This window comes from Sceloporus occidentalis, unplaced genomic scaffold (assembly GCF_023333645.1).
Source record: "Sceloporus occidentalis isolate IW3139 unplaced genomic scaffold, rSceOcc1.0.p SCAF_4, whole genome shotgun sequence".
In the NCBI taxonomy this organism is placed as follows: domain Eukaryota; kingdom Metazoa; phylum Chordata; class Lepidosauria; order Squamata; family Phrynosomatidae; genus Sceloporus; species Sceloporus occidentalis.
The window spans coordinates 96764137-96776870 of record NW_028316984.1 but is presented as its reverse complement, the minus strand read 5'-3'; the positions used below and the strand labels follow the sequence as shown (position 1 = coordinate 96776870).

Sequence of the window (12734 nt, the reverse complement as noted above, 5' to 3'; positions counted from 1 at the left end):
ACTGGTGAACCCCCAGTTCTGGGTTTTATCCAAACTTTATAAAAGATATACAAGTTGTTGAATGTACTTTGTGGATAGAATTCATAACTGAATAACTCTTTAAACTTCATTCTCAAGACCAGGGGGGATTCACTGCCCAGCTGATATGGGAGTTGCCAGCTGTTGCTGGACTATAGGGATCAATGGAGTTTGCTTCTCTTGCTGGAATGCTAAACACTTAGGAATAAGCACAATTTTGGGGTAGAAAAAGATCACATGTTCTCAAAGGAAAATAAGATTAAATAAAATGAGCATCAGTAGCTTTCTATGTTCCTGACCAGGAGTGCCATGTAAATAAGATGCTAGAAGGAGGAGGAGGAGGAGATTGCAGTGAACAGTGTCAACCCAGGTCAGTTTTTTCCCACCAACTGCTGCTATTGTGAGATGGAAAAGTCTGAGACGCAGACCCTGGACTTCATCTCTGAGATACAGCCCACAACTGGTGGTTTTTCAAGTGACACTGGAAAATCCACTTCCCAAAGTTGGAGGAGCCTATCTAGGCTTTTAAAATGTTATCCCCGATTCAAATTCCACTGCAACATTTAGGCACGTGGAGCTTGGCTTGTCATGAGCATTTTGATAGGACCATGCTCCTAAGTTCTGTACAGCCTGTAGCTCATATTAATCTGCCTACAATGATTAAGACATAACAGTAGAACAGGCTTCCTGAAAGGTGAGGGGCTCTCCCTTATGAGAGGTTTTTATGTACAGGCAAGATGGCCATCTATCAAAGGGAAATGTAGGAAATGTAGTGAAATCCACTGCTGTAGTAGTGGATTTGCTGAATCTAAAGGGTTGTATGACCTTGGGGTCACTTTCAACTCTGGTTATGCAATAATTGCTCATTTTTTGCATGTATAGCCAATATTTATGTAGTTTATAGCAACATTTTTATAGTCCAGGCCAATTCTCACTTACCATATATATATATGCATTGATAATTGCTAAGTAGAGCTTTGTGGGGTCTTGTCTTGTGTTATGTACACACAATCATGTTCTCCTTGTATCTTAAACTTATCTGGCCAGCTCTTGCTGACCATATAGCTGATTATTGCATTATCTTTCCTGGCCAGCTTGCTCCTTGGCAGCTTGTAAGATGTGTGATTAATGATACTGGTTCTGTTTTTGTTTTAGGCTACTCATTGTTACATAGAAAAACTGATTTAGTGATGGGGGAATATATATTGCCAAACCTGTTTTCATACCAAACTAGAGAGATTATTGGGAAGCCCTGTTTATCTTTTGAACAATGTAACCGATTTCAGTGGCACTCTTTTAAACAAAACATGTGTTTTGGGTTTTCAAAGATGAGCCAAGACCTATTAGTTTGGCATTTTATATGCCTATTAACTGCTCAACATTTGAACATTTATACTGCTGTTATTGTTTCATTTGATTATTTATAAACTTTTATATGACAAAATAAACTTTCTTCATATTACTATTAAATAAAATATTTTATCATTTAATAAATATAAATGCATATCATTCTTAGATGTGTGAAATAAAAATGTTTTCGTTACTAAAAGCTGAACCTCAGTTTCAAATTCATCCACTGAACTCCTGACTCTATGTTTTGAAGCAACTTTGTAGAGGTTTTAATCAGATTCTCTGTTATGTAAGTCAATTCTTGGGTTGCTGGGTACTAAAAGGAAAGAACTTTCTATTGGGCAGTATTTGCCTGACAATGCAATCAAAATATCATGTTCTCCAGCACTTCTGACCACAGATGCAATTTTTGTGCAATGTAAATGCAAGCCTGCAATGTATAACCTATAGCAGATGAAGTAAGCACATTTAATCTTTTATAATTTAGTGCCTTAAAGTTAATAGGAAAAGTATCCATATGTAAATAAAAATGTTAGTGTAATCCATAGATGCACATATAAAATCCTGCTATTCAGACTTCTCATAAATAGCATTCATCTACCATTTAGCTCCATCACTACCTTCCATACCAGCCATGATTCTTATATTTAGGAATAGGTGTATGCATAATTAAGACTGATAGCTATGTCCTAATGTTTTACTTTGGCTTCAGGTGATTTAAGTTACTGTGTCCAGTTCTGGGCACCACAATTTAAGATGTACATTGACAAGCTGGAATGTATCCAGAGAAGAGTGACCAAAAAGCCTGAAAACCAAGCCTTATGAAAAACTCCTCCTGCTATAGATACATGCAAAACATGTAACAATGCTTGAAAAAACTTGAAATTTGTTTAAAGTGCTTGGTTTACATTAACAATAATTTTGTACTCAGTATGTGTGAAATCCTCTGGGATGAGGTGGCTTAGTGGTTAGGATGCCAATTCTGATGATTGGAAGATCAGAAGGTTGGCAGTTCAAACCTAGTAGTTTGAAAGTTGCATGATGGGGTGAGCTCTTGTCACTAGTCCCAGATTCTGCCAACCTAGCAGTTTGAAAGCATGCAAATGCAAGTAGATAGGTGCCACTTAAGTGGGAAGGTAACAGCATTCGGTGCAGTCACGCTTGCCACATGCCCACCAGAGCAGTCCTCGGGCAACACTGGCTCTTTGGTTTAGAAACGGAGATGAGTACCACCCCCTACAGTCGGTTATGGCTAGACATTCATATCAAGGGACTACCTTTACCTTTATATGTGAAATCACATAATAATAATGTTGACAATCAGTGCATGTTGCTGTATTCATGTAATGTTCTTTTAGTAGCTTCCTTAAAGTTTTGTTGTGAAACTGTACTTACCAAAGCACTGTTGGTAACTGTCCAATATGTTGCTTGTACTGATACACAAAACACTATAGCAAAACAGAAGAACCCCTATGGATAAGCAAAAAGAAATATTAGAATGAATACTTCTGGAAAAGATTGCTATTTCTAGTATTTTTGTTTATATGCAATTTTATCTCTATATTTATGCAATAGGAAGTTCATCACCCACAGCACCTCTGTTGATTTGACAGAATGCAAACAAAGAAAACTGTAAAAACAGCTGGTAAACCTACTCTCAATTGTACAAATGAAATAATATTTAAATATACTTGAGGCCTGCTGCCAACATGTTCATATATTCATGAAACAACGGGGTCACCCACTTGCCCTGCCAATCAATGGAAAGTCTGTCCCCATCCGTAATACATGTATGCTTTTTCTCTGCAACCCCTTTGTTTCTCTCCCCTTTATTTCTCTGTAATCCTTTTGTTTCGTCCATCTCCCCCTCCTATCTTTTTGTTTTCCTATCTTCTATGCTTCTGTCTCCCACACCACTGCTCCCATACACATTCAGCTCTTCCTTCTCTTTCTTTGGCTCTATCCCTCACTTGCTTTCAGAGACACTTACAAGCAGCTCATTCATTCAGTTCATTTAGATTCTCTTTCTCCTCCCCCCCCCCCCTTTTAAAACATTTTAGTTGATTTATTGTTTGGCTCACAACCAATTAAGTAATCCAATTTTCCATGTTATCAGAGTCTAAAGCAATATTTTGGAAATATTGTATGAAGAATACAATTTACGATTTAAAATGCGGTAGTTACCAACACACAAGGAAATACTTTATTATTTTCTCTTTCTTTTTGGTTTAATTTACTAATATATTTAGACATTTGATCAAAAATACCCTCAGACAAAAATATGTGCTGCCTTTGCCTTTATTGTCAGATTGTTGAAAGCAAACATCAGTCAACACATCCTTTATGTATTTAATCTAGTGCTGGCAGGATTCAGCCTTTCAAATAACTATCATATTCCAAGTATACTGTTCTCAGTTGCTTCCCTGTCTGTTTCCCACCTTCCCATCCCTAGAAGACACTGCACTAATTTGCTTTCATTTCAATGGGCCTCATGCCTGAGACCATCCCACTGTGTTGCATCCATGGATATGCAAGCAGATAGGCAATAGTAATTTAGTTTCTTGTGACACTCCACCCTCCCCAGTAATTGGCAAATTACTTCTGCTTCTAAACTGGAGTTGGCAACTGTGGGAGATCTGTGGGCCAGTTTTTGCCCCTAGGACTCTCCTGGAAATCGGTCAGATTGCCAAATAGGCCACACACAAAAACAAAACCCAAAGCAAAAAGTGGTCAGAACTCCATTCTGTTCTTAAAAACTGATGTGACATTAGCAGTGCAGGGAGGCAACAATATATTTAAAAGGGAAATTGCTTTGGAGAAGCAATTTATCCACTTCTTTTTGACCAGAAAAAGGGTGGTTCAAGGCCACCAAAACTGCTTTGGGGAGCCCAGGCAGCCTCAGGATTTTCTTGCTGCCTGTTGTAAATCCAATGGGGGAAAGCAGGGCAACATTTCCAAGTGTGAAATCATTTGCTCTACATAGAAAACTAAAAGCCTACCTTCCTTTCAGAGGCATATATAGCTATCTCAATTTCCAAGAATACCCCTGTGATATGGCAGTTTGGCCACTGTGTTCAAGTCAACCAAGTCCAAAACAAGCTTGTGTGAAACTTACCATTTTACTTTACTCTGATTTATGCATCTGTGGTCTAAACTGCACTGCAGAAATAACGCAGTTGGGCACTGATTTAACTACCATGGCTCAGTGCTATAGAATTCTGGGATATAAACTATAAATCCCAGGTTTCCATAGGATGGAGCCATGGCAGTTAAGGTGGTATTAAACTGCATTATTTCTGCATTGTAGATTGGACCTCTTGCTAACTAAAGGTCATCCAGGATATAATAATAATAATAATAATAATAATAATAATAATAATAATAATCCCACCTCTCCCAATGGATCGAGGCGGGTTACAACAATAAAATATATAAATAAAATACATAGTTATATACAAAATAAATCACATAAGCCCCTTATCCCCCAGCAACAACATTATAACATACAGATTAAAATCACTAAAATAGTCAAATTTAAAATTAAAGTGAGACATCTTGGGCGGTTATAAAGCAATATATGTCAGTGGGATAGAGACGAGAGTGCAAATTGTCTAGTTTTGGAGGGTTTAGCCCCAGGAAAGAACAAAGTGTTCTTTAAAACACCAGCTCAGCTAGTAAAGTAGCAGCTTGCTACAAGTTGCAAGCCTTGAATTGTTGCTGCAATGTGCACAGACTCTATGGGCATCTATGTATTTATTTTCTCTTCCCCCTTCAGTTGTTGTGGCACCAGGGCTCTCCCTCTGCTCTGCATCCAACTTCTGGCTTAATGCAAATATGCTACATTAATGCTTAGCCCATTTCTCAAAAGAAGTGAATAAAAATAATCCCCTCATTTCACCTTCATCTGGGAACACCCATTTCAGCTAAAATGTCAATAATAATAATAATAATAATAATAATAATTTGTATTCTGCTTTTTCACAAAGGAAATAAAAGCGGATTCCAACAATATAATTAAAATATCAAACAATTAAAAATTACAATTAAAAAAAAAACCAAACCCCAACCCTCCCCCCAATCATAAAAACATTGATCAACCCATAAAAAGAGATTAAACATCCAAATTTAAAACTGTCCAATAGGAATACACTAAAATTTCGGGCAGATTAGCACAAGAAATGACGGGGGATGGTATCAATCAATTTTGATATTGGAACAATAGAGGTATCATTAGAGGGAGAAGGCAAGTCTAATGGATCTAACTTAGTCTGGAAAGGCCTGCTGGAAGAGATCAATCTTAATAGCCTTTTTAAAGGCTTCCAAGGTGGTAATATGGCGGATCTCATCCGGCAGGTTGTTCCAGAGCCTGGGAGTGACTGATGAAAAGGTCTTCTGGGTCACCGCTGAAAGTCTGGTCTTCTTAGGTTGTAGCAGATTCTTCCCAGAGGACCGAAGTGTGCAGGGAGGATTGTATGGAAGTAGGTGCTCCCGCAAGTAGTCAGGACCCAAGCCATGTAGGGCTTTAAAGGTTAGAACCAACACCTTGTACCTTGCCCAGAAACTGATAGGCAGCCAGTGCATTCTCTCTCTATGTGTATATTTGAATGGACTACATTTAGATATACATTTTTCAGGTTACATAGTCTATTTTATTGTGATTTGTTAGAAATTTGTTATTGTTTTTGGCTATTCTATATTGGTTTAACTGTTGGACTATGACTGTGGAGACTAAGGTTCAATTCCCATTCCCAATGACAAACTCCTGTGAACAAATTATGCCAGGAAAACTACATGATAAGCTTGCTGGGTCATCATAAGTCGGAAACAACTTGAAGGCACACTGCTACAACAACATTTCAATTATACCTCAAGATCTGACTGCCAGCATAATACAGTGGTTTGGGTGTTGGATAAGGGCTTTGGCAGACTAGGGATTGAACCCCTACTTGTCCATGGAAAACCATTGGATAACTTTGGGCAAGCCATAGTCTCCCTGCCTCATAGGCAGGCAGTTTCAACCCCCCTTTGAACAAATCTTTTGAAAAATCAAACAAACAACCCCCATGACAGGTTCACCTTAGGGTTGCCATAATCTGAAATGACTAAAAGGCACACACCAAAGCTCAAGATCTGCAGAATTGAAATTTTTTGGATGTATAATTTTATTTTTCTATCACTTTTATCAGAAGCATTGAAAAGCTACTTCTGATGTATTGGGAGTATTAATTGTATCCTCAGAGAAATTGAAACCAACAGATATAGTTTATAAATGTTTATTGGAACGCACTAAATTTGAAGTCAGTCAAGTCACAGCTGAGTGAAATGAAGAATTATACTTTCCCATGTGAATATATAAATGGAAAATTGACATTAGTCTCAATATTTAAAGTTTTTCTAGACTTTCAAGTATGTTTGCTTCAACAGAAAATGATGTTTGGGAAACACTGGCCACCACTATGTCTTTTTAGCAAGAACTGGTAAGAAGTTCCCTGTCTCTTCTAACACAAAATTCTGCCTAAAATATTGCAACTAAGGTCTAACTTTCACTTTAGTTGATTCACAAATGTACACAAGCCAGTCTCAAGTATGAACATTTGATTATACAATACTCAGTTTAGGCTAGAATGTAAAACTTGCCTCAGCTAACAATAAAATTGTTTTGATCAGGAGTGGGCAGAAGGTAGAACAACATCACCTGACAGATCCTGAGGTGAACTGAAATTTTTAACAGCAATAATAGACACCCTATTGTTTAATAAACTTATCAAAACGAGACCCTCTCAACATCAAATTATATTGCACAAACAAAGTTGGAGCAAGGTGGGGATTAATCAGGAATGGATTTGTGCGTGGGAGGGCTATGGTCATTCAGTGCTGAAACGCAAAATTCCTGGCTTCAGATTTCTTCAATTCTAAGTGTATATCTTTTGTACCAGGTTCCAGTTGCTAGATCTGAAAAGTAGTTCTTTTAAGACTAAAGTCTGCTCATTTCTGTTTTATGTAACGAGTATTATTTGTGATGTTTGACCTGTGGCAATTCCTTCAGATTCACATAATAAAAGGTATTTTATACGTAATAAAAGGTATTACAGCTTGAGCATTCCTTACTAAAATGCTTGGAACTAGAAGTGTTTTGGATTTTGGATTTTTTGGATTTTGGAATATCTGCACATACATAATAAGATATCTTGGAGATGGGGTCCAGAACTAAACATGAAATTGATTTATGTTTCATATAGACCCTATAAACATAGCCTGAAAGTAATTTTATACACAATATTTTAAATAATCTTATGCATGAAACAAAGTTTGTGTACACTGAACCATCAGAAAACAATGGTGTCACTATCTCAGTCGCACATGTGAACAATTTTGGAGTATTTCAGATTCTGGAATTCCAGAAAAGGGAGACTCAGCCTGTATCACAATATGGACTTTGGAATTTGTCACATGGTCAACACAACTACTGCAGTATTCATACATGTATTCATTGGAGGCCAGGCCAATCACTGTGACATCTCTGGGATGGTATATCTGAAAAGTGCTCAACATATTTACAGTAGGTGGCAGGGTTCAGCTACTTGGATACCTCCTTTGATGATCAAGCTAAAATGCAGAGTGGATATACTTCCTTATTGACAGCTTATTCGAGCCAGCTATCACTGCTGCGTGTAATTCATCACTGGATGTTGGCAGTCATTGAGTGGAGATTGTGTATGAGTGAAATGATTCTCAAGAAATCATCTATCCAATCCACTCACTTCTTAATTAGGCTGGAGTACACATCACAGAAGCTCCCTGGAGATGCCTCCTTGTGAGGGTTTACAGAATGCAGAAGCAAATTCAACTTGGAACTCAGAACTTCCTATCACCTTCTGATCAAAACTGGGGAGCACTCACCATAGAGAAGCCATTTCCAAAAATGCTCCCATGGCAAAACTAATATATACTCCATGATGCCTTCTGAAATGTGGACAGTGGTGCAAGCTGGAACAAACTTACTATGCAGCAAGAACATGTTGCTGATGAGAACTAAGATTCTGAATGTATAGCAGAGGTGAAACTATTAGCAGTGATGAAACTGTGGCGGGCTACAGACGGGCAGGGGAAGACGTCTTGAAGGTGTCTTCACCTGAATATGGAGCCTTCAGACCGCCCGCCCCGGGGGCGTGGCTAAGGTGGATGGGGCTTCCACACTGGGGGTAGTGAAGACGCCTCACCTGGGGCCGTTTCTTACCCGCAGCTTCCATACCGCCGCCTTGCAGGACGCTGCAAAGAGAGAGGCAGCTTCCACACGGGTGGCCAAAAACGCGGCTTTTTTTTCTTTTGCCAGCTGGCGGATGCGCAGCTGCGCAGCTGCGGCGGTCAGCACCGGCGGCAGAAAGCATATGTGCACATTTAAAGCACCCAGGCCCCTTTAAACTTTTTCCCCCGCCCTACCCAAGAACAAAGGTGGCCTCCTGCCAGCTGGTGATGGCATCCTTGTCCGCTTGCACGTTGCCAGTCTCACTGGCATCATGGATGCCTCCTCTCCTTTGGTCCCCATGCTCTTGCTGAATCTGCAATGCACAGCCACAGCTGTCACCGCTGCCACCGCTGCCACTGCTGTCCCCCTGCCATCCCCCATCACCTCCCTTGTACATATGTAAATATTTAAAGTTTTAGTGTTTTTTTATTGTTAGGTGAAAATGGCGCAGGAATGTGTGTAGGGGTTCACTTTAAATTCCAAACTTTCCACAATTCTAGCAGCACATGCGCCATGTCCCGGGACCCCGACTCATTATGCAACGCAGCAGACACGGAGCTTTTAAATGGGCAACTTAAATTAGCGGCATAACAATTCTGGCGTATCGGTGCAGCAGCTTACATACGGAGATGCGCACGTATGCCGCTTATCAAAAAGAAGCGGGGAAAAGCGGCACCTTTTTAATGCCGCTTCTTCCCGCTTGGGGCGTGCGGGCGGCGCGTTCATGGCGGCATTCAGGTAAGGCCCATCTAAAGGCTACACCTTCATGACATCATGAACACACCCCTTTTTGCCCGTCTGTAACCCGCCTCAGTATTTACATAGTGAGGGGGAAATGGTGGGGTGGTGAAAACATGGTTTTCTTGACTCCACCTATGTATTACTTTAAATATGCAATTTGACATTGCAAGCAAATAACTTAGTTCTATGGTGAAAAAACTTTTTTCAATATTGTAGATGTTTTAAATTTATTTTTCGGTGTTGAATTCCAAAAATACAATAAACATGTTGTACCACACATAGTTCTTTCACCAATTCTCTATTGTTATCAACTCAGCTGTTAGTTAGCTTTGTTTAAGTGCAGGTGCTGATGTTCCAGTGGAATTACTTTTACTGCTTTTGAACGGATGTTTCTGTTTCATAACAGTGAATTAAAGTGTTTTGAAAATCTAGTAGAAGACTTTATCCCCTTTCTTACTCTTTGCAGGATAATTCATTGCAGGATCATTTCATGCAGTCACATATTTCAACACAGAAACATTAAAACAAGTTGTGAAAGAACTGCATGTGATGGAGCAAATTTGAGGTCGTTTTTGCATTAAGAATGCCAAATTCCTATAAAACCAGCATACATGTTTTAAAAAAGTTTTTATGATCTCAAGTTTTGCAGACCTGTGTCATCAGTAGGTAAGAACTGCTGGGACCCCAATCAGAACTGGGATGGCTCTGAAGTGTGCAAAAATGAAGTTATTGTCCTCTGAAAGTATTAAATAGCACTTAACACTAATGGAAAAGAGGAAAACCTCAATGGAGTATCTGAGAAACGACAAGATCCGGAAACAACACTGAATTTTATGCTAGCTATTTGAGAGTGACAAACTTTAGCTCGGACTAACAGCTTGATCCTGTGCTTCCACAAAGATAGCTACTGTGCTACTTCTTTGTTGGCAGCATCTCATCAATATCATTCTCTTTTTGCAGCAGTTCAGCCAGAGAAACACAGTAATAGTAATTACCTCCTTCAGAACAAGAGCAACCATTCTGACACTTGTATAGAGTTTAATTGGTGAGCTTCTTTTAATAAACACACAAGTAGATATTCTGGGTCCAACTTAAATTCAGTGTTGTAGATGTGGAAGTAATTCTTATGCTCCTATGTATATATGATGCACTGAAACTGTTAGAAAATTCTGCTCAGTGAAGCGGTCTCTCTCTACCCCTTTTTCCATTTACCATTAGGGTACTAGGAGCTTTAGGGTGTATAGGGTTTTCCTGCATGCCTCTACACTATGCATCCAATCTGTAGAACTTTCCGTATTTGCTTAATAGCCATTTGTAATGCATGGTCATCTGTGTGTGCATGTATCTAAGCACTGAGACCTTGTGATCTTAGAAACTTACAGGTATCTGTGGCCATCTAAGTTTCCTCCCTGTCTTCACCTCTCTCTTCTGAATCTACAAAGCCAAATGCAGCTGCACTGTAAAAATAATGCAGTTTGATGCCACTTTAAGGGCTGTAGCTTCATCTCATGCAATTCTGGGATTTGTAGTTTTATAAGGTCTTTAGCCTTCTTTGCCAAAGAGTGCTGGGGCCCCACCAAAGTATAAATCCCAGGATTCTGTAGGATGGAGCCATGGTAGTTAAAGTGGTGTCAAACTACATTATTTCTATAGTGTAGATGCACCCTTGCTTTGTCAAGATGGTGAATGTCAGATCTACTGAGCTGCTCCTTTACCTGAAATTTTCCTTTAGATAGCCAAGACTTAGGCAATGCATGTATATACAGTATGTTATTAATGTACATTTCAATGTAACTAGTAAAGTCTTTTAATTAATTAGCATACTGCCCATTTGCATTATTTTGCTGAAGGTAGGGCCCAAACAGACAGGCCAAAATAAAGCTGCTTTGGGCCACTTTGGAGGTATGCTGTTTAAATGATGCATGCATCCTAAGAAGCTGGAAGCCACACCAAAGCCATGCTCCAGTGCTAAGGATTGAAGTGCAGCTTCTGGCCTCTTAAGATACATGTGTCATTTAAAGAGCATACCTACAAAGTGACCCAAAGCAGCTTTATTTTAGCCTGTCTGTTTGGGCCCGTAGTCTCAGAGAGACCCAAGAGATTCAGTGCTTCACTTGCATACTTTGCTGAAAGAGACTGACTCCCAATTGATCCAGACTTCATCTACCCCAGAAAAAGGTCTAACACCCCAGGAATCTTTCTCTATTCCAACAACAACCTATATAGCAAGTGCCATTACAAGATTGTTTTCGATGGCAAATTTCTTCTTTAATTCATATGTTACAAAAGCACACCTATATTTGTTACCTATTCATAATAAAAAGGCATTTATATCAGCAAAGAATAAAATGTAATTAACCATTGAACTCTTGAAGTACTGGCAGCAGAGAACAAGTTATAAACACCACACAACAGTGAAAATGCAGTCATCCATAGCTTGGGTTTGTTTTCTTGTTAGGAACTAGGCACCCTCTAGTGGTGTATCCTTAAACATCAGAGTTTTGAGAGCACATTTTCCTACTTGGATATAGATACAGGATTATTCCACGCGCATTTATTTGTACAGCACCCTCAGCATGTGCATGGTTCTGCAAAATGCATCTGTGGGCGGGGCTGGCATAGCAGACTCCATCTTGCAAGGAAACAGACTCCTCCCCTTATGTTCTCTCCCACATGCACAACAAACTTACTCAGGCAAGTGTGGTACAACTGTACCTTTAATAAGAAAATAGCTTCATATCAAGTAGATGATAACTCAAAACATAAAATCCAGTCTTCAAGTCAGACATTCCCACTTCCCATTATGACATGGCTTGTTTCTCATAGCTTCTCATGTGGACTCCACCACTCATCCTCCAAATCCTCAAGGTCTCTGGTTGTCCATTCCCCAGAGCCCACAAAAGCCCAGGCTCCCTCCTCTTGAGGGTTCTGTAGCCTCTCCTCCTCTTGGGGTCTCTGCTTTGGCCATAGGGCCCTTCTTGGAAGAGGCACAGGGACTCTGTCCCTCTCTGGCCTCCTTAAACCCTGTTCTTTCCCTTCCCCGGCCGCTGCTGCCCGAACAGCTCTTCCACATCCATCCTCCCCCCTCACACACCTCAGCCCTTCTGCTTTTATAGTCCTTCCAGCTCCTCCTCCTTCCTCCACTGGCTCCACCTCTGGGTTAACTTCCTCCTTCCCCTCAACCTCCACCACCTGGCTGCCCTTAGCCCCTTCAGCTCTCTCCACCTGGGTGAGTACCTTACTACAGCATCTTAATCAAAATGAAATTCCAGGATAAGCTAACATCAAAATTTCAAGAGAATGGGCTAGTCCTGTTCTCTGGAGCAGCAGAAAACACGTTTGCTCCCTCCTCAATATGACACACCTCCAAATACTTAAA

General features: G+C 39.9%; 1 protein-coding gene across 1 annotated transcript in view; it reads right to left on the bottom strand.

Moving 5' to 3' along the window:
* Window positions 1–12734, bottom strand: part of TSPAN32 (tetraspanin 32) — a 62584-nt gene that overhangs the window by 37747 nt on the left and 12103 nt on the right. The window contains exon 4 of the mRNA XM_089523446.1: window positions 2764–2838. Within this exon, the coding sequence (XP_089379572.1) occupies window positions 2764–2838 (75 nt within the window). The remainder of the gene's footprint in view (window positions 1–2763; window positions 2839–12734) is intronic.